This window comes from Dendrobates tinctorius, unplaced genomic scaffold, assembly GCF_039654945.1.
Source record: "Dendrobates tinctorius isolate UK_male_01 unplaced genomic scaffold, ASM3965494v1 ptg000195l, whole genome shotgun sequence".
In the NCBI taxonomy this organism is placed as follows: Eukaryota; Metazoa; Chordata; class Amphibia; order Anura; family Dendrobatidae; genus Dendrobates; species Dendrobates tinctorius.
Window position 1 is genome coordinate 1,751,445 of NW_027361862.1, and position 18,714 is coordinate 1,770,158.

General features: G+C 48.6%; 1 protein-coding gene and 1 non-coding gene across 3 annotated transcripts in view; both read right to left on the bottom strand.

The window, feature by feature from the left end:
• EIF3A (eukaryotic translation initiation factor 3 subunit A) overlaps positions 1-18,714 on the bottom strand; it is a 52,946-nt gene that overhangs the window by 15,674 nt on the left and 18,558 nt on the right. Inside the window, exons 4-19 of one of the 2 annotated variants that reach the window (XM_073552723.1) lie at positions 15,788-15,951; positions 15,509-15,708; positions 15,189-15,397; positions 14,761-14,932; positions 13,482-13,586; positions 13,267-13,365; positions 13,065-13,181; positions 12,641-12,826; positions 12,028-12,375; positions 11,820-11,924; positions 11,625-11,738; positions 11,311-11,433; positions 9,532-9,685; positions 9,028-9,209; positions 8,767-8,852; positions 7,556-8,628 (exon numbers count right to left, since the gene is read on the bottom strand). In XM_073552723.1, the coding sequence (XP_073408824.1) occupies positions 7,556-8,628; positions 8,767-8,852; positions 9,028-9,209; positions 9,532-9,685; positions 11,311-11,433; positions 11,625-11,738; positions 11,820-11,924; positions 12,028-12,375; positions 12,641-12,826; positions 13,065-13,181; positions 13,267-13,365; positions 13,482-13,586; positions 14,761-14,932; positions 15,189-15,397; positions 15,509-15,708; positions 15,788-15,951 (3,437 nt within the window). Of the gene's footprint in view, positions 1-7,492; positions 8,629-8,766; positions 8,853-9,027; positions 9,210-9,531; positions 9,686-11,310; positions 11,434-11,624; positions 11,739-11,819; positions 11,925-12,027; positions 12,376-12,640; positions 12,827-13,064; positions 13,182-13,266; positions 13,366-13,481; positions 13,587-14,760; positions 14,933-15,188; positions 15,398-15,508; positions 15,709-15,787; positions 15,952-18,714 lie in introns of both variants that reach the window. The other variant, XM_073552722.1, reaches the window with a different exon arrangement.
• Positions 12,475-12,606, bottom strand: LOC141056054 (small nucleolar RNA SNORA19). Its single transcript, XR_012221571.1, has one exon. It is a non-coding gene; the product is annotated as a small nucleolar RNA SNORA19 (small nucleolar RNA).

The following is an 18,714-nucleotide window of genomic DNA, read 5'->3' on the forward strand; positions in this document are numbered from 1 at the left end:
AGGATAAATATCCCCCCTAAAATGCTACACAAGGATTAATGGTGGCCAAGAAGATGCTCCATAGATAAATACCCCCCCATAAAATGCTGCACAAGGGTTAATGGTGGCCAAGAAGATGCCCCATAAATACCCCCATAAAATGTTACACAAGGGTTAATGGTGGCCAAGGAGATGCTCCATAAATACCCCCATAAAATGCTGCACAAGGGTTAATAGTGGCCAAGAAGTTGCTCCATATATAAATACCCCCATAAAATGCTACATAAGGGTTAAAATGGTGGCTAAGAAGATTCTCCATAGATAAATACCCCCCCATAAAATGCTGCACAAGGGTTAATGGTGGCCAAGAAGATGCCCAATAAATATCCCCATAAAATGCTACACAAGGGTTAATGGTGGCCAAGAAGATGCTCCATAGATAAATACCCCCATAAAATGCAGCACAAGGGTTAATGGTGGCCAAGAAGATGCTCCATAGATAAATACCCCCATAAAATGCAGCACAAGGGTTAACAGTGGCCAACAAGATGCTCCATAGATAAATGCCCCCCTAAAATGCTGCACAAGGGTTAATGGTGGTCCAAGAAGATGCTCCATAAATACCCCCATAAAATGCTACACAAGGGTTAATGGTGGCTAAGAAGATGCTCCATAAATACCCCCCATAAAATGCCACACAAGGGTTAATGGTGGTCCAAGAAGATGCCCCAAGGATAAATACCCCCATAAAATGCTGCACAAGGGTTAATGGTGGTCCAAGAAGATGCTCCATAGATAAATACCCCCATAAAATGCAGCACAAGGGTTAATGGTGGCCAAGAAGATGCTTCATATATAAATACCCCCATAAAATGCTATACAAGGGTTAATGGTGGCCAAGAAGATGCTCCATAGGTAAATACCCCCCATAAAATGCTGCACAAGGGTTAATAGTGGCCTAGAAGATGCTACATAAATAAACCCCAAAAAAAGGTTGCACAAGGGTTAATGGTGGCCAAGAAGATGCTCCATAGATAAATAAACCCCATAAAATGCTGCACAAGGGTTAATGGTGGCCAAGAAGATGCTCCATAGATAAATAAACCCCATAAAATGCTACACAAGGGTTAATGGTGGCCAAGATGCTCCATAAATACCCCCATAAAATGCTACACAAGGGTTAATGGTGGCCAAGAAGATGCTCCATAGATAAATACCCCCATAAAATGCTACACAAGGGTTAATGGTGGCCAAGAAGATGCTCCATAGATAAATACCCCCCATAAAATACTGCACAAGGGTTAATGGTGGCCAAGAAGATGCTCCATAGATAAATAAACCCCATAAAATGCTGCACAAGGGTTAATGGTGGCCAAGAAGATGCTCCATAGATAAATACCCTATAAAATGCTACACAAGGATTAATGGTATACTCGCCTCTCACCGTTGGGGGCCAGGTGCCGGTGATCTGAGCAGGCGGGGACACCAGCGCGTTAAGGCCTCTTTCACACTTCGGTTATTTGCATCAGTTAAAATCCGCCAAAAAGGCAGACAAGCGGATCCGTTCTCAACTGATGTGAACGGATGGCACAGGATCCGCTTTTAGACGGATCCTGAAAATGAGGAAATTTAAAGGAGAGAGAGATTTTTTATTTGTCCGGCACCCAGACAGAATTTGGGGTTAATTCAGTGTCTGGAGGATCCGCTGGCCAAAAAAACATTGCAAGCTCCGTTTGGAAATCTTTGAGGATGTTGACGGACACTAACATTGTGGCGGATCCTCAAAAAAATGGATACAACGGACGGTAATCAGTCAGGATCCGCCAATAATGAAAGTCAATGGGGAAAAAAACGGATCCGCTAAGAAAAATGGCGGATCCGTTTTTTTTCAAAATTGGCGGATCTTGACTGATTGTCAAAAACGGAAGTGTGAAAGAGGCCTTAAGTGGCACAGGTGCTGGTGTCGCCGCTGGCTCAGGCCCCCGACACTGGCTATATTCACTGGTCCCCGTTCCATCACCGCGCGCCGCTCTGTCTCCCGGGTCTCTGCAGTGACGTTCAGCAGAGGGCGAGCACTGACTACGTCACCGCGACCTCCGACATGAACGTCACAGTCTGAGGACGCGGAGGACAGAGCGGTGTGCGGCGGTGAACGGGGACAGCTGAATATTGTTCTCCTCCCAGTCCTCCGCTGTCATACTCACCCACTCCTGGCGCACGGTCTCTGCAGCCCCTGTCCTTCCATGGTCTCAGCGCCGCAGCTCTTCCAGGTTTTAGCGGTCACATGGTACCGCTCATTAATGTCATGGATATGCGCATATTCATGACTTTAATGAGCGGTACCACGTGACCGCTGAATGCAGGAAGAGCTGTGGCGCCGAGACCAAGGAAGGTGCAGGGGGTGAGTATGGTCTCTGACACCCGTGCTCCTCCTCCCCGCCGACCCCCCGTATGACTCAAGTATAAGCCAAGGGATTTTCAGCCCCAAAAAATGGGCTGAAAATCTCAGCTTATACTCGAGTATATACGGTAAATAAAATCTGTTTTATTTACTGCCCTCCATCACGGAGATACATGTCATCAAAATTACTGGCCCCTATTGAGGGGCATCGTAGTGGGATGAAAGTACAGAGTTAAGAGAAAGGAGCCGCCCAGTTGTATCATACACCACACGCATTAGATGCCATTAAGTTCAGCACCCTATATCTCCACAATTGGGATATTTACCATAAAATCTCTATCGGAGTCTTTGGGGGACACAGGAATCCATGGGTGTATGCGGCAGCCATGAGGCAAAAAGAGTTAACTCCTCAGCAGGTTACACCCACCACCTGGAACCACTCTAATCAGTGAGAGAATAGTTGGAGAAACAACAAGAATAACTTCAAAGCGGCTACATATAGGCATAGACAAGGGGTGAGCTCTCCTTCAATGGAAGTCTTCACAGGCTGCACGGATGCGATGACCCTGGAGGGCCCATCCGACTAACATTCTAGGAATCTAATGGCAATTGCAGTGTCCCCCAATATCCCCCTTTCTCTGTCGCTTCACTGGGGGACATAGGAAACCATGGGACGTCCCAAAAGCAGTCCCAAGGGTGGGAAAAAAAGGAGGCACCTTAGTCTTAGGATGAAGGCTGGCCCACTGCCGCTCGCAAGACCTTATGGCCCAGATGCGCATCTGTCGAGATGCAGGTATGCACTCTGTAGAACCTGGGAAAAGTATGAACAGTAGACCAGGTAGCCGCCTTGCAGAACTGAAAAACAGAGGCCTAAAGACCCTGAGTGGGGGCAGTCTAGCCTTTACTAGATATGCTTCCAAGATGGCAGAACGGACCCAAAGATCAATGGCTGCCTTAGAAGCAAGTATCCATCTATAATGACCCTAGGAGATCACAAACAAAGAACCCGAGCGTCTTAAGGATGTTGTCCAGGAAGGGAAGAGCAGTGCTCTGAAAAGATCCAGTTTGTTTAGATGCTGCTTCAGAGGACGGAAAGGAGACGGGCAGAACGAGGGAAGGAGGATATCCTCATTGAGGTACAAGGGGGTTACCACCTTGGGGAGCAAAATTGGAACTGGATGCAAGACCGCGTTGTCCTGGTGGTGAACCAGGAAAGGAGAATGACATAAGAGTGCTGCTAGCTATAAGACTGGCCTGATGGAAGTGATGGCCACAAGAAAAGAAACCTTCTAGGAGAGCAAAGCAGGAAGGAAGTTCAGCACCAAATTGAGGTTCCATGGAAGGCCGGTAGTGTGTAACTGATAGGGTAAAGCCCTGGAGGAAAGTTTTGATCTGATTGCAGTAAGCCATATTCCTTTGTAAAAAAAAAACCCCAAAAAATAAAGGGTGGCGACCTGACCCTTTAGAGAACTTAGGGACAGACTGGACTCAAGACCAGGAGGTAAACAATAGGACAAGAGTGCAGCCTGATTGGTTTCATACCTGCAAAAAAAGGTCTTCCATGTGTGGGGGATAGATAGGAGAGGACCCTGAAAAAGGTCAGGATGATTCGGAAGCTTCCACAAGGTGTCTACGAGAAGGTCGATTACCTCTGCATACCAAACTCTTCCGGGCCAGTCGTGAGCTACGAGGATTACCATCACTCCTTTCGCCATCTTCTTCTTGATGAACAAGGGGAACAATTACGGAAGGGTGAATTGGGACCAGGGGATCACTAAAGCATAGAAGTCGACTGCTAGGAGATCACGGGACCAGGAAAGGAGCTGAGGAACTTTGTTGCTCATTATGGACACAATCAGGTCGGCCCAAAGACAAATTTGATTGAAGCCCGTTGGATTCAGAGACCACTCTCGGCTTTGAAAGTCGGCGGGCCAGTTGTCCACTCGAGGGATGTGCACTGCCAAAACCGCTGATACACTCTGTTCGGTCCATAACAGGATAAAAGATACTTCTGACATAACTGGCTAGCTCAGAGTTCCGCACTGATTATTGGTGTACACCACTGTTATGTTGCTGTCACAATTAATGACCGGCCAGCAGCAGGTCTTACCAGTGAAGGAGAAAGATAAATGGCTCTCAGTTCCAGAATGGAGGGTGTCAGGGACTCAAAGACACGATTCTAAGGGAGGGAAGAAAATTCTATTTTGTAGCCGGAGGAGACTACTTCCCTAACCCAGGAATCGTCAACTGCGGAAAGCCAAACGTTCCGAAAAAGAAGGAGACGGCTGTCCACCCTGAGATGGGTCCAAGGTGGGAGTGCACTGTCATGCAGAGGAGAACCTGTTTGATCTGGAAAACCTGATTTGCTGGCCGCCAGAAAGGAATTTGCTTAAACAAAGGTATTTAATTCTCTTGTTGTGCTGGAGACTTATTCTGTCAATTGGAGACCCCGGAACACAAACATTGACGAAAGTAGTGAAAATAGAGGGTGGCGGGTACATTTCCTCTGGGGGGGGCATTGGATCTTGACTGGAGAACAGAAGTCCTCTTTCCGCTGGTAGCATCAGAAATTATCCGATCCATTAAGTTGTCTGGTGCGGTAGTGGAGAGGGGGATGCCCTGATGAAGGAGTTTCGCTCAAGCAGAGACTGATTTAGAGGAGATTTAGGTGGAGGCAAAGGCTGGGCAGAGAGCCATACCCACAGCTTTGAAGGCGGACTTGTCCATGGATTCAGTGTGTCTGTCGGTAGGATCCTTCAGAGAGGAGCCATCCGAGAGAGGAAGTATAGTGTTGGTACACAATAGGGATACAAGAGGGTCCATGGTAGGGGAATCAGTACAATTTCTGAGAAGATTGGAGGAAAGAAAAGGGTACAAAATAAAAATGAGTCTTTTCCTCTGGAAACTTTTTTTGGATGCTCCCACTCATTGCAGAATATCTTATCAAACGCCTTGTGATTAAAAAACCTTGGAGGACACTTCACCTTCTTGAAGGTTCTGTGGTCAGAGGGTCTGATTAACGGCTCAAACCAGACTGTTCATCATATCCTGAAGTTTGGAAACATGGTCAAAGAGGAGAAGACACTCCTGAACTTCCTGGGATTCGGGTGAACGGGAACACAAAACGGAAGCCACACTGGAGGAGTTGGAGAAAGGAGACCTGGAAGAGGAGCTGGTACGTGACCACTTCTCATGGACAACCTGCCATAATGGAGTGGGTCTGATTCATGCGGAATGACAATCGGAGCTCCAATGGCGGCTGATGGGTTAGGCAGACGCTCTGACCGAGACCAAAGTTTGGGATTCCTTGATTAGGTCAGTGACAAACTGATAGAGCAGCGGCCTGCCCAGGGGAAGGAGGCATGCTCTCATCTCTGGCAGTGGGAGGCTCCTGAGGATCCAGCATAGTGTGAGCGGCCTGCAGTCCGAGCAGAGCAATGGGCTGACCTGAGGGAAATCTTTTATTGCATGAGTAGCAGACAAATTGCAAGACTATAGAGGGGTAGGAGCGATTCTTCCTGAGGTTAGACACAGAGAAGAAAAAAGGTTTCCACTAAAGGTATCTAATGGGCTAGTGTGGTCTAAAAAGACAAGAGCCTATGCCGTTCCTGAAGTTGGAGGCGCCCTGGCAGAGAAACCTGTGTTGAGAGCAGAGGCTGAAAATCACTAGTCAAGAGTGTCGCCATAACTGAAGCTGGAAATGATCAAACCGTAATGGCACCAAGGAGAGGAATATGGGAGAAGTAAAAAAGACGCGCAAAACCTCCAGAGCAACTGTGTTTTGGTTGAGAATAAGGTGGTACCAGATAGGACGATAGAATGGGTGGGCCCAAAAAGAGCCCAGATGTGCCGAGGAGGAAGGGGCAAGAGGCCCCAAGAGAACAAGAAGGCCTCAAAAAAGCTGGGAACTAAATACAGAAGGGGATCCGGCAAAAATGATAAACCGCACAGAGGAACCAGAACAGAGAGGAAAATAGCCATAAGATCCTACAGGACCTGAACATTGACCTAGGAGCCCCGATGCTGACACCTGGAAGAAGAGTCAGGCGTATCTGATCCTGAAGATATGTCCCAACTCCTTCGTAGTATAGAAGACTGTCATTAGGATCCCCGTTGCTTGAATCGGGTCCATCTTTCCTCTCTGCACAGTCTCGCTATGGTGGACAAGACTGTCAGCCCAGTCGCCCCAAACACTTTTGATGTGTTAGGGTCCTGCCGTGTAGACCAGAGAGGGTACGATGTGGCTCTTTCCACACTGTTCTCCTGATGGGATGACAAAGTGAGCGGTTGCACTTTGATGCCCAAGTCACAAGCCACATCTGAAAGAAAAAGGAAAACACAACAAATCTAAGGTATCAAAGGATGGAAAGAAAGGTTTGTGGATGGTTTCTGCGCTTTCCGACAGTTAATGAGACGTATATCCCAGGAAATAAAACGAAACGGTGGTTTATTCTACGCGTTTCAAAGTACAAATGACTTCATCAGGAAAGTCCACAAGTCTACCTGGTCTGGTCGGTAGACTTGTGGTCTTTCCTGATGAACAAGTCATTTGTACTTTGAAATGCATAGAATAAACCACTGTTTTGTTTTACATCCTGGGATATACGTTTCAACTGTCGGCAAGCGCAGAAGCCATCCCCAAACCTTTCCTTCCATCCTTTGATATGTTATGGTCAATTGCTGACCCGAGGATCTGCTGTAGCTGAAATTCCATTTGACATGCTTTTTGAATATGTCTAGAAGGTGAGTGTAATCTGATTTTACCGTCTGTCATACCTCTCGGATTGCACTGATCTCTCCTACAGCTCTGTAAGAAATCTAAGGTAGAAACAGGTCTGGGAACACAGCATCTGCCTCCTGCTGGCACCAATGCTCTTCATTCCAGAGGGTGGGTGTAACCTGCTAAGGAGCAGTTCAATATTTTTACCTAGTGTCAGCCTCCTAGCGACAGCAGCATACACCCATGGTTTCCTGTGTCTCCCAATGAAGCAACAGTGAAATAAAAACCTCTATCTATAGACTCACTACTATGTGCAGGAGTGTAGTGTATAAGAGCAAAAGTTGTGACAGGTCCTCCTGAACTGTCGCCCTCAGAGGAAACTCATTTATCACCTGGGCGACTGGACCCATATGGTTTCCAGGGCGTTTGTCCTCCATCATCATCATCATCATCACCTCCACGCCTGGGACCTCTGTCTTCATCTCCACCTCTCCTGGAACCTCTGTCTTCTTCACCACTTCTCCACGAACTACGGTCTTCCTCCAATCCTCTACGTGGTGTTCGATCTTCATCATTGCCCCTTCGTGGTACACGATCATCGTCAAAGCCACGCCGGGGGCCCCTGTCCTCGTCAAAGCCACGCCGGGGGCCCCTGTCCTCGTCAAAGCCACGCCGGGGGCCCCTGTCCTCGTCAAAGCCACGCCGGGGGCCCCTGTCCTCGTCAAAGCCACGCCGGGGGCCCCTGTCCTCGTCAAAGCCACGCCGGGGGCCCCTGTCCTCGTCAAAGCCACGCCGGGGGCCCCTGTCCTCGTCAAAGCCACGCCGGGGGCCCCTGTCCTCGTCAAAGCCACGCCGGGGTCCCCTGTCCTCGTCAAAGCCACGCCGGGGTCCCCGGTCCTCGTCAAAGCCACGCCGGGGTCCCCGGTCCTCGTCAAAGCCACGCCGGGGTCCCCGATCCTCGTCAAAGCCACGCCTGGGGCCCCGGTCCTCGTCAAAGCCACGCCTGGGGCCCCGGTCCTCGTCAAAGCCACGCCTGGGGCCCCGGTCCTCGTCAAAGCCACGCCTGGGGCCCCGGTCCTCGTCAAAGCCACGCCTGGGGCCCCGGTCCTCGTCAAAGCCACGCCTGGGGCCCCGGTCCTCGTCAATCCCTCTCCTTGGAACACGATCATCATCAAAACCTCTCCGGGGACCACGATCTTCATCAAAGCCCCTCCTAGGTCCACGCTCATCATCTTCAAAAGCCCTCCTTGGGCCACGGTCCTCATCAAAGCCTCTTCTAGGACCCCTGTCATCATCAAAACCTCTCCTAAGACTGCGATCCTCTTCTGCACCTCTCCATGACCCTTTATCCTCTTCTACATCTCTCTTTGGTCCTCTTTCGTTTGGCCCACCGCGGGGTGGTTCATGATCTTCATCCACAGGACCTTCAGCATCTTTTTTGAAGAGAGATGCTTCATCAGGGCTTGGTGCATTCTCTTCCATTTCTGGTCTTGGCGATTTGTCAGATTCCTGTCCTCTGCGCCATGCTCTGGAACAAAAAAAAACACCAGAACATGACTACTGTATAAAATGTATACACCTTTAGGATCAAGGATCATAGAGTAGTGGGGAAAGGCACCTGAACTAAATCTTTACTGGCAATGGCCAATATAGGAAGAGGACCTACCGATCTGCTGGTTTATTGCGATCGTCAGCATCGCCTGCTCGCCGCCAGCCGCTCTCAGCCTCTCTATCAGCCCAGCGACTGGAGTCCTAACATAAAGGACATTATATTATGTGACATAGCTCATACAAGACGTCTCGTCTTAAAAGTTGAGAGATCATACTAAAAAGTGAGCGCAGGGCCCACGCAGACGGTGTTGGTAGAAGTTTGTGACTGCAGATTACAGACGTTCTATAGACAGCTACCATGTTGCAGAACACCCACCTTTCTGAAAGAGTCATCGCCACCACGCCGCTCCTCATCTCGCCGCCGCTCCCTCTCTTCTATCTCCAGCTCCCGCTGGCGTTTCTTACGCTCCTGCTCCTCAAGCTTCCTGATACGTTCTTGGTATTCTCGCTCTTCAGCTTCTCTCTTTTCATTCTCTATCTGCTCTCGCTCTTCTCGCTCTGGAACCAAGACAGGAAACATTACAGGTGGATGGACTGGTGACGTCGTAACCAGTGACCATCACAGCCACAGAGCCACCAATCTGACCTTTACCAGCACGACAAGTTTCATAGCCAGATGGTCACATCTTTCAGTTCCCAACACAGGAGCTACTTGTTAATTTGCAGAGTACTGTGATGGAGAAGTGCTAACAGGAAACTGCACACCCCAATCTTGTGAAAAGAATTCACGGAGTGTTCTGGATAAGCGGCACACTGTCCAGATGTGAGCGACAAGAGGGCATATGCCACCGCCATATTGTGGGGTGTCAGCTGCACGCACCTTTCTTCAGCTGCTCCTCCTGCTCCCTCTGTGCCTCCTCCTCCTTATGCTTGTAGTAAGCAATGCGCCGCTCTTCCTTCCGTTGCCTCTTGCGCTCCTCCAGTCGAGCCTTCCTTTCCTCCGATTGCCTTTCCTGGAATTGCTTCAGTTTATCCTAAAGTAAATTTGAAAACTTAAAATCTTACAAGGCACAAATGAGGTGGAGGCATCTTCCACGGGATGTCGGGGACAGCCATGCCAACTGTACTGCTGCACACAAGAAGGGCAACTTACAGGGGTAAGGTGATCAATGTCAGATTAGACCCACCGGGGCCCTCAACTATCCCTAAAGGAGGGGGTCCCAGAGCCCCCAACCTGCAGTCAGGATGGAGTAGGGTGGCATGGTCGCACATATGCGCTACTTTCCATTGTTTATGAGACTTATATGTGCAGCACAAACAATTATTGTGTCTGGTGTTAATCAGAACTCGCACTGCCGAGAACCATGGCAGCCTATTTAGACCAAGAGATCTAGTAGATCCATTACAGATCGCATGTTTTACTGCAGTCTGCCTGTGTAATCAGGAATCGCACTGCCGAGAACCATGGCAGCCTATTTAGACCAAGAGATCTATTAGATCCATTACAGATCACATGTTTTACTGCAGTCTGCCTGTGTAATCAGGAATCGCACTGCCGAGAACCATGGCAGCCTATTTAGACCAAGAGATCTAGTAGATCCATTACAGATCGCATGTTTTACTGCAGTCTGCCTGTGTAATCAGGAATCGCACTGCCGAGAACCATGGCAGCCTATTTAGACCAAGAGATCTATTAGATCCATTACAGATCACATGTTTTACTGCAGTCTGCCTGTGTAATCAGGAATCGCACTGCCGAGAACCATGGCAGCCTATTTAGACCAAGAGATCTAGTAGATCCATTACAGATCGCATGTTTTACTGCAGTCTGCCTGTGTAATCAGGAATCGCACTGCCGAGAACCATGGCAGCCTATTTAGACCAAGAGATCTAGTAGATCCATTACAGATCGCATGTTTTACTGCAGTCTGCCTGTGTAATCAGGAATCGCACTTCCGAGAACCATGGCAGCCTATTTAGACCAAGAGATCTATTAGATCCATTACAGATCACATGTTTTACTGCAGTCTGCCTGTGTAATCAGGAATCGCACTGCTGAGAACCATGGCAGCCTATTTAGACCAAGAGATCTATTAGATCCATTACAGATCGCATGTTTTACTGCAGTCTGCCTGTGTAATCAGGAATCGCACTGCCGAGAACAATGGCAGCCTATTTAGACCAAGAGATCTATTAGATCCATTACAGATCGCATGTTTTACTGCGGTCTGCCTGTGTAACCAGGCTATTAAACAACTGCCGATCGGTAAAGGTTTACAGCTCAGCGGTTGCTTAGAGCTGTGGGTCGGTCCGTGTAAACAGACCTTTAAGCACTTGCCGATCTCAGTCTGTCATGTAGGTAATGAAGGCAGCACTGACCATCACACTTTAGGAGGAACACGGCATGAGGACCCCATTCTAGTGATTGAAGGGGATTGCAGTCATAGGACCTCCAGCAGATATTTAATAGGTGCCCTATGGATATGTGATACATATCGTCCATACATAATTACTCCATCCTACACTTGTGACCAAAGAGAACAGTCAGACAAGAAAACTTCAGGCATGCGTCTGGTGGACTTAGCATAGGAAAGGAACCCATTGTCAAAGCATCTCTGCTAGGAGGAAAGAAAGTCCAAGCTGCAATTGTCTGACTGACCTCATATACAGAGCGGCGGGAAGTCTTCAGCTTCGAAACAAACGTGTCTCGATCTTCCAGCATCCGGGACATCCTGTTCTTGTGCTCCACTGCTTTCTCCCGCTCCAACATGAGTGTGTTAATCTGTCGGGACAAAAATCCCATAAAACACAAAGAGTAAGTCGTGACCCTCAGAGCTGACCAGCACACCCCAAATGAGTGAACAGAAATTTATAGCAAGGAGTGACTCATTCGTCCATCACAAACTTTTCAGAAAAATCCCAAGTGACTGGAGTCTGGCAGGTGACGAGCCCCCCAGAGCTGAATGTCCATACCCGCTCTGCCTCCTGCTGCTCCCACAGCTCCATGTCCATGATCCTTTGCTCGTCATAAGCTTTCTTAATCAGGGGGATTTCTTCCAGGCGTTTTGCTCTCTCAAAATAATCAATCTGACCAGAAACACAAATATTAACATGTTAAGCAAAGATCCAAGAGCCAGACCAGCATAGTCCCCCAGTTCAGCCACTTACTTTTTTCTCCTGATTCTTCAGACGTTCCTGCAGCTCCTTCTTCTCCTTCTCAAGCTGCTCCACCTGTTTGGCCATTATGAAATCTGGATCCAATTCCTCCAGGTTCTGCAGAAGGTTCAGACATGTTCAGTAATGATTTCACAGACCATACTAGGCTCATTGCGACGGGGGTTCTGGTACGGCAGCCCACACACCATGTGCTCCTTACCTCAATGTCTATGTCCTTGAAGGCTTTGGCGCCCAGCTCTGTTTTCTTGATCTGTTCTAGCCTCTCTCTTACAGTCTTCTTCTTGATCTGTTCATGTTCCTGAAGAATTCGCTCCTTCTCTCGCTCTTTGGCTTCCTGGCGTAGACGTTCCTCCTCAGCCTTCCGTACTTTCTGGAGTTCGGCTTCTCGTTGCTCCAGTTCTTCCTTCTCTCTTTGGATATTGAGATTTTCTAGACGCTCCTTCCTTTCTTCAATGGTCTGACGGCGTGTCAAGATACGCTGATGTTCTTTCCTTGAGTTCTTCAAAAAAGAGGTGATAGCGACCTGCTGCTGTTCTTCCTTCTCTTGCTGAAAGGAAAGCCACATCTGGTTAAGATGGATAATGCTGACCTTCATAGTCTCATGGCCATACTGGAGTGCCAGCGTGTAACACACGGAGACAGTGACAAATGTATGAAGGAGACTGGCAGCAGTAACTACTGTGGAGAAGTTACACTGCTAATTAGCCTTCAGCTTGGTCTAGCACATCAGAAATCACTCTGCTCATCAAGAAGCAAAGCAAGTCAACGAGATGTGCCACAGGAGCACTAGGGAGTGGAGGGCAGCAACTAACCAGGATATGAGCAGGCTTAATGGTGGCCACCGCCTTGGACAGGACAGAAGACATAGCAGTCAGCTGGTTCCGGATGTGCTCCGAGGGCATGTTCTGTAAGTAAGGTCCAACAGGTGCATCCTCCCGTGTAGAATAATTCAGGTCGGAACCAAAACTTAGCGTTCTGGAAGAATGGTCTATACGGACCTGTAGAGAACAAACAGATAAGCAAAGTAGCGGACATGAGGTAGGGGGCCGGCCGCACAACGGGAGTGGCACAAGTAACCACTCGAAACAATTTACGCTGCTAATTAACCTTCGTCTGTTGTCACACATCAGGACTCAAAGCAGGGCCTTGAAATGGGCCCATGGAGAGCCACATTGTAGGGATGCTGCACCCTGGGGATGATGCACGCTAGAAACGCTGCACCCCGGAAATGCTCACCTGCAGATCACAGTGACGGGCAGCATCAACAATGGCTCTCTCCAACATGAACGCATCGACAAAAGGCACAAGGGACGTAAGGCGCGAGAACTCGATACTCTGATAGATCTGAGCCACCTGTGGAAAGAAGAGCAGAAAATCAGCAGTCAGATCTGTCCATAAAGCAGAAGAGGGCAGACATGACCGGCAGCCGAAGCCTCACCTGCTGCAGGAGGCGCAGAATGGTGTTGTTCTGGAGCTGCGGCACGTACTGCTGAAGCTCAGGCTCCTTCTCCGCTTGGTCTTTTACCCAGTCCAAAACCTTTAGGAAGACAAACAGTTAAACAGGTGGTGGCAAAACCACAACGGATACGGCCACGACGGCGAGGGGGACCAGGCCACGACGGCGAGGGGGACCAGGCCACTGGAGCTTCGTACCTTGGTGACGCGTGCAGAGAGCTTCAGGGGGTGGAAGTCGACTTCTATCCAGTTGTAGAGCTCCTTCACTTCAGGGACCACATACTGAAGAACATTAAAGCGGACCTACAACACAAGAGACATCAGGAATAATCAGGCCCCATGATCCCATCATCCTCCTTCAGCTCACAAGCTAAGCTCCTACACAAATAAGTAGATCTGGAAACCAAAAGGGTGACTTTAACCCTTTCACCCCCGGGTGATTTTCAGCTTACATTTTTTACCTCCCCTTTAACCAAGAGCCATAAGTTTTTTCCCCCCCCGTTAATATAGCAGTGTGAGGGATCGTGTTTTGCAGGACGGGTTGTACTTTTGAATGACACCATTAATTTTATCGTGTGACGCACTGGAAAGCAGGAAAACAAATTCCAAATGTGGTGAAATTGCAAAAGAAAAAAAAAAAAAAAAAAACCGTGCTATTCCGTGACTGTATTTTGTTCCCCATGGTCTATGGTGAAAGTGACTAGGCATTATGATTCCCCAGGTTAGAACGAGCACGGACATAACGAATATTTAGTGTTTTTTCTACTTAATTGGTGAAAAAAACAAGCATTTGTGTTTGTGGCGTCACCAGTTTTCAGGATCTGGGGTGGGCTTATGATCTGATAGGCTTACGGATTCCATTCTGGGGCAGACACGACGTTTTCATCGCCTCTTATTGCATTACAGCGTAGCGGAGGCATTTTTTTCTCACTCCGCCATGTACTGATCAGATTCATTTACTTTATATCACTTTATGGCAGATCGGACATTTCTGAATGCGGCAGTAACAAATCCATCCACTTATTTTTAATGATCGGGAGATCTGAACTTGTGTTCTTTACTGTATAGAATAGTCAAGGCTTCGCTCGTCCGATCGCTTGTGCTGCACATAGAGTATGTATAGAGAAATCACCGCCACCGATGACCGGCTTTCACACGAGGATCACAAAGACAGGCACAGGGGTCTCCCGCAGACCCTTGGCTGTTATGACAACCTACTGGTGCCCTACAATCCTGTTTCAGGTGCCAAGGGTAGCACGGAATGACGTGACCCCTGCCAGCAAGTGTTAAGTGTCGCTGTCAGAGATTGACAACGGGTTTTAACAGGTTAACAGTTGCAAGCAGAGTCTGCTTCACCTGCAGGTGTTAGAGGCACATGATGACTGATTAAATCAGCAATCATGTGTGGGGAATGATGTGGCTCAGAGTGAGACCACATCAAAGGCAGGGACCTGACTTCTGCCATATAGTCTCTCACCATATCATTGATGAGGGCCACACGCGTCGGAGGAGCTTGCAGTCCCAGGAGAGTGGCCAGGCGCCTCTGCTTCTCCACAATGATCCCATCCATGTCCAGCAGCCGAGCAATGTCCGTACGTTCTGGAGTTATGGGGATGGACAACGTGGCCAGCAGGACCCGGGTTGACATCCTAAGGAGGGAAATAAAGCCGTGTCTCATGACCTGAAGAGATATTGCACCTTTACTTGAGGGTCCCGATAAATGATAAAACGCAGGAGACAAATGGCCGGAGGATTGTGTGAAGGTGACTGACAGTGCTGGCCATCAGAAGCGCTGCACTGCTAATTGTCCTTCCACGTTCATCTGCACATACGACAGGACTTCATCCTCACAGGAGGTGAAGAGGACAATGCCGTGATGTGCCAGGGAGCAAGCATGCCTCTCACCTCTGCATCTCCTCCTGCGTCAGGTTCTTCCGCATCTCTCTGGACAGATGGTAGAGTCTGTGCAGGGTGGAGGCGTGGAACAGCGTGTTCCCTGACTTCCAGAACACTGTGGACACCTTGTTGTAGTAATTCGCCATCAGCTGAGGTTTTGGTGGCTTCTTGGATAAGGCGAAGAGTCCATGAATATCTTCAACAGCTTTAAAGGCTTCCTGCAGCAGAAAAGGCACAGCAAGGGCATAAGAAAGCAGTCGGAAGAAGTGCTGAACCCCCGGCGTCACCTGAAAGGACCCCCGGCCTCATCTGCCCTCCACTAACGGTACCTGCCAGAGCTCCATGCTGATGGCGCTGTCCAGCTGCACAAGTCGGGTCTCCAGGTGCATAGACTGACTCTCCGGGTTGTTCAGATTGATGGCCGTGCTCTGATTGTGGTGACGCTGGATCTGACCCAGGTGCATTCTCAAGTTATCACACAACTTACGGAACTCGGCCTTCCTGGTGTACAGCAGGCAGAACTTGAAAGCTGCGGAAATAGAAATCAATGATGTGAAGGGCAGAACTCGCTCCACGCGCCATCCCCCACCACCACCAGCTGCACACACCTTGCTGTGCAATGTCATGATACAAGCGCTCCACCTTGGAGTTATTTCTCAACAGGTCCAGGCACTGTCTGTACGACTCCCAGAGAAATTTCACCCATGGAGTCAGCAGCAGACGGTCAGTGCGGTCCTGGGTGTCCTCTCCACTCACGGCACTCAGAAGAACACTGCAGTGGAGGAAAGTAATGTCACACAAGCTCAAGCCGCAGCCGGACAGGTCGCACCCCGTCCCCCAGGCGCGCCGCAGCCAGAAATGTCGCGCGTCGTCACTCCCCAGGCATGCCGCAGCCAGAAATGTCGCGCGCCGTCACTCCCCAGGCATGCCGCAGCCAGAGATGTCGCGCGTCGTCACTCCCCAGGCATGCCGCAGCCAGAGATGTCGCGCATCGTCACTCCCCAGGCATGCCGCAGCCAGAGATGTCGCGCGTCGTCACTCCCCAGGCATGCCGCAGCCAGAGATGTCACGCGTCGTCATTCCCCAGGCATGCAGCAGCCAGAGATGTCACGCATCGTTGTCCCCCATTCCCCAGGCATGCCGCAGCCGGAGGTCGCGCATCGTTGTCCCCCATTCCCCAGGCATGCCGCAGCCGGAGAGGTCAAGAATCGTCATTCCCCAGGTGTTGGGAGTTCATTTTCTGGTCCACCACCAGTTGTGAGTTCTCCTGCCAGACTCCCTCTGGTGGTAACAGGAGGTAGTGAGGCTGATTTAATCAGTAGAGATCTGCCACCTGATAATGAGGATGACGATTGAACCTCAAGAATCTCAGACTGGATTTAAGACAGCCGACGCCCTATTCTGGTGCTGGTGATTCCTTCTGGCTTTTCAGGTCTTGGTTTTCAGCTCTGTTCCAGTCATGTAAAGCTAAGTTTTTCTGCTAATGTTCACACTTGATTTTGTTGGTCTATTCAGTTTTTTGGTGTGGTCAGCCAGCCCCGGCTTGGGCTGTGCCGAATTTCCACTCTTATTTACCTGTATTTGCCAATTTGCTTTTTGTCCCTTATTATATTGGCCTCTTTTTGCTCTGTCTCAGAATATTTCAGAGTGCTGATATAATGGGAGAAGTCTAGTGACTTCAGGGTTAATGTTGCTATCAGAAGTGTTGGACATTATTTTTGTAGGGTTCTTTGCAGATTGCAGTGTCTTTCCTTTCCTTTTTTGATCAAATAGATTTTTATTAATCAGAATTCAAAATACAGAATATACAGTAAATCTTCCACAAACAATAGATTTACAGATTGAACATCCCTATCCCCCCCCCATGTAGGCAGCATATATAACTTTTCTCCATAAGATTTCTCTTACACCGTAATTTACCATTAGTCATCCTCTTTACCCATATTGTCAAACAAACCATACAAAACAGAAATGTTCCTATGTCCGGGTATTAATGGTCCATCCACAACACCAGCATTGTAAAATATAGCACATTCCCATCAGTTCACTGTACCGTATTGTAACCAGGGATTCCACAGCCTCTCATAGGTCTTAGAATTGCCTCTTGTAGCATATATCCTCTCCTCCAGCCGGATGATACAAGACACCTGTTTCACAAACTCTCTCCCAGAAGGTGGTTCTTTCCTGATCCAGTTCCTCGCAATCAGCTTCCTTGCTACATATAGTAGTCTGGCTATAGCAAGCTTTGCACTATTAACTATTCCAATTTCCTCCACATATCCCAGTATGCAGACCAGTGGGTTTTTGGGTATAACACTTCCGTAAGCCCCTTCTATTCTGTCAATGACATTAAACCAGAACGCAGATAGCCTGGGACAAGTCCACATCATATGAAGGATTCCGGCATCAGACCCCCCACATCTTGGACAGTCAGAGTTGTCCCTCAGCCCCATTTTAAACATCAGAAGGGGGGTACGATACACACGATGGATCACATAAAGATGGGACAACCTCGCTGCTTCACTCATAGTGAGTTTGGGGACATATTCTAGGACGCTGTCCCATACCTCGTCAGTCATCACCTCAATCTCTCCCTCCCATTTGGATCTTGCTTTAAGTGGGAACCCCATTAAATGTGTATGCAATATATCTTTATAGGTGTTAGAAATTACCCCTTTTGTAAGTCCATCACCACCACATATATAGTCCAACACTATGTCAGATTGTATCTGCAGGTTTCTGGAAAGTTTTTGAGCCGTAATGGCATGCCGTACCTGACAGTAGTGGTACCACTCAGAATCCGGCAACTGAAACTCACTCTGTAATTGCACAAACGGTCTCAGCTCCCCGTTACCCATAATTTGAGACATTAATGTCAGCCCCCTACGTTTCCAGCCTTCTAGTCTCCCAAGTTTCCGAATCTCTGGGAGGTTACTATTATCCCATATAGCTGTGAATCTAGTCACCCCTCTCACCCTCTTTAGTCTGTTCCACAGGTCTTGTAAGAGTCGCAGAGTGGGACACCCGTCTCCCATTACACCCATCTTCCCATCTTCTAGGCCAAGTATCAACGGGCTTCTATTTAGTACGTATTCCAGCACTCCTCTGACGACGCCTGCCTTCTCTTGACTAGACCACCCTCTGAGATGTTGACTTTGGGCAGTTAAAAAATACAGTTCTGGATTTGGTAGTGCCAGTCCCCCCTCATCCTTTGGTCTTTGCAAGGTTTCAAGTCTTATTCTAGGTTGTTTCTTACCCCATACCAAGGCCCTAAACAGTGAATTCACCACTCCGAACCTTTTCTGCGGTATCCAGATTGGGGAGTTGTGTAATATATATATAAAAGCTTGGGCATTAAAACCATTTTAAGTAGATTAATCCTTCCCATCACCGACAAGTGTAATTTGTTCCAAGTGTCCACCTTAGTTCTTAGAATTGCCAGTAGGGATACTAGATTAGTATTAAGGTACTCAGTCACCAGTAGGGAAACCTGTACCCCCAAATATTTAAACATTTCCACACATTGTAGTTTGTT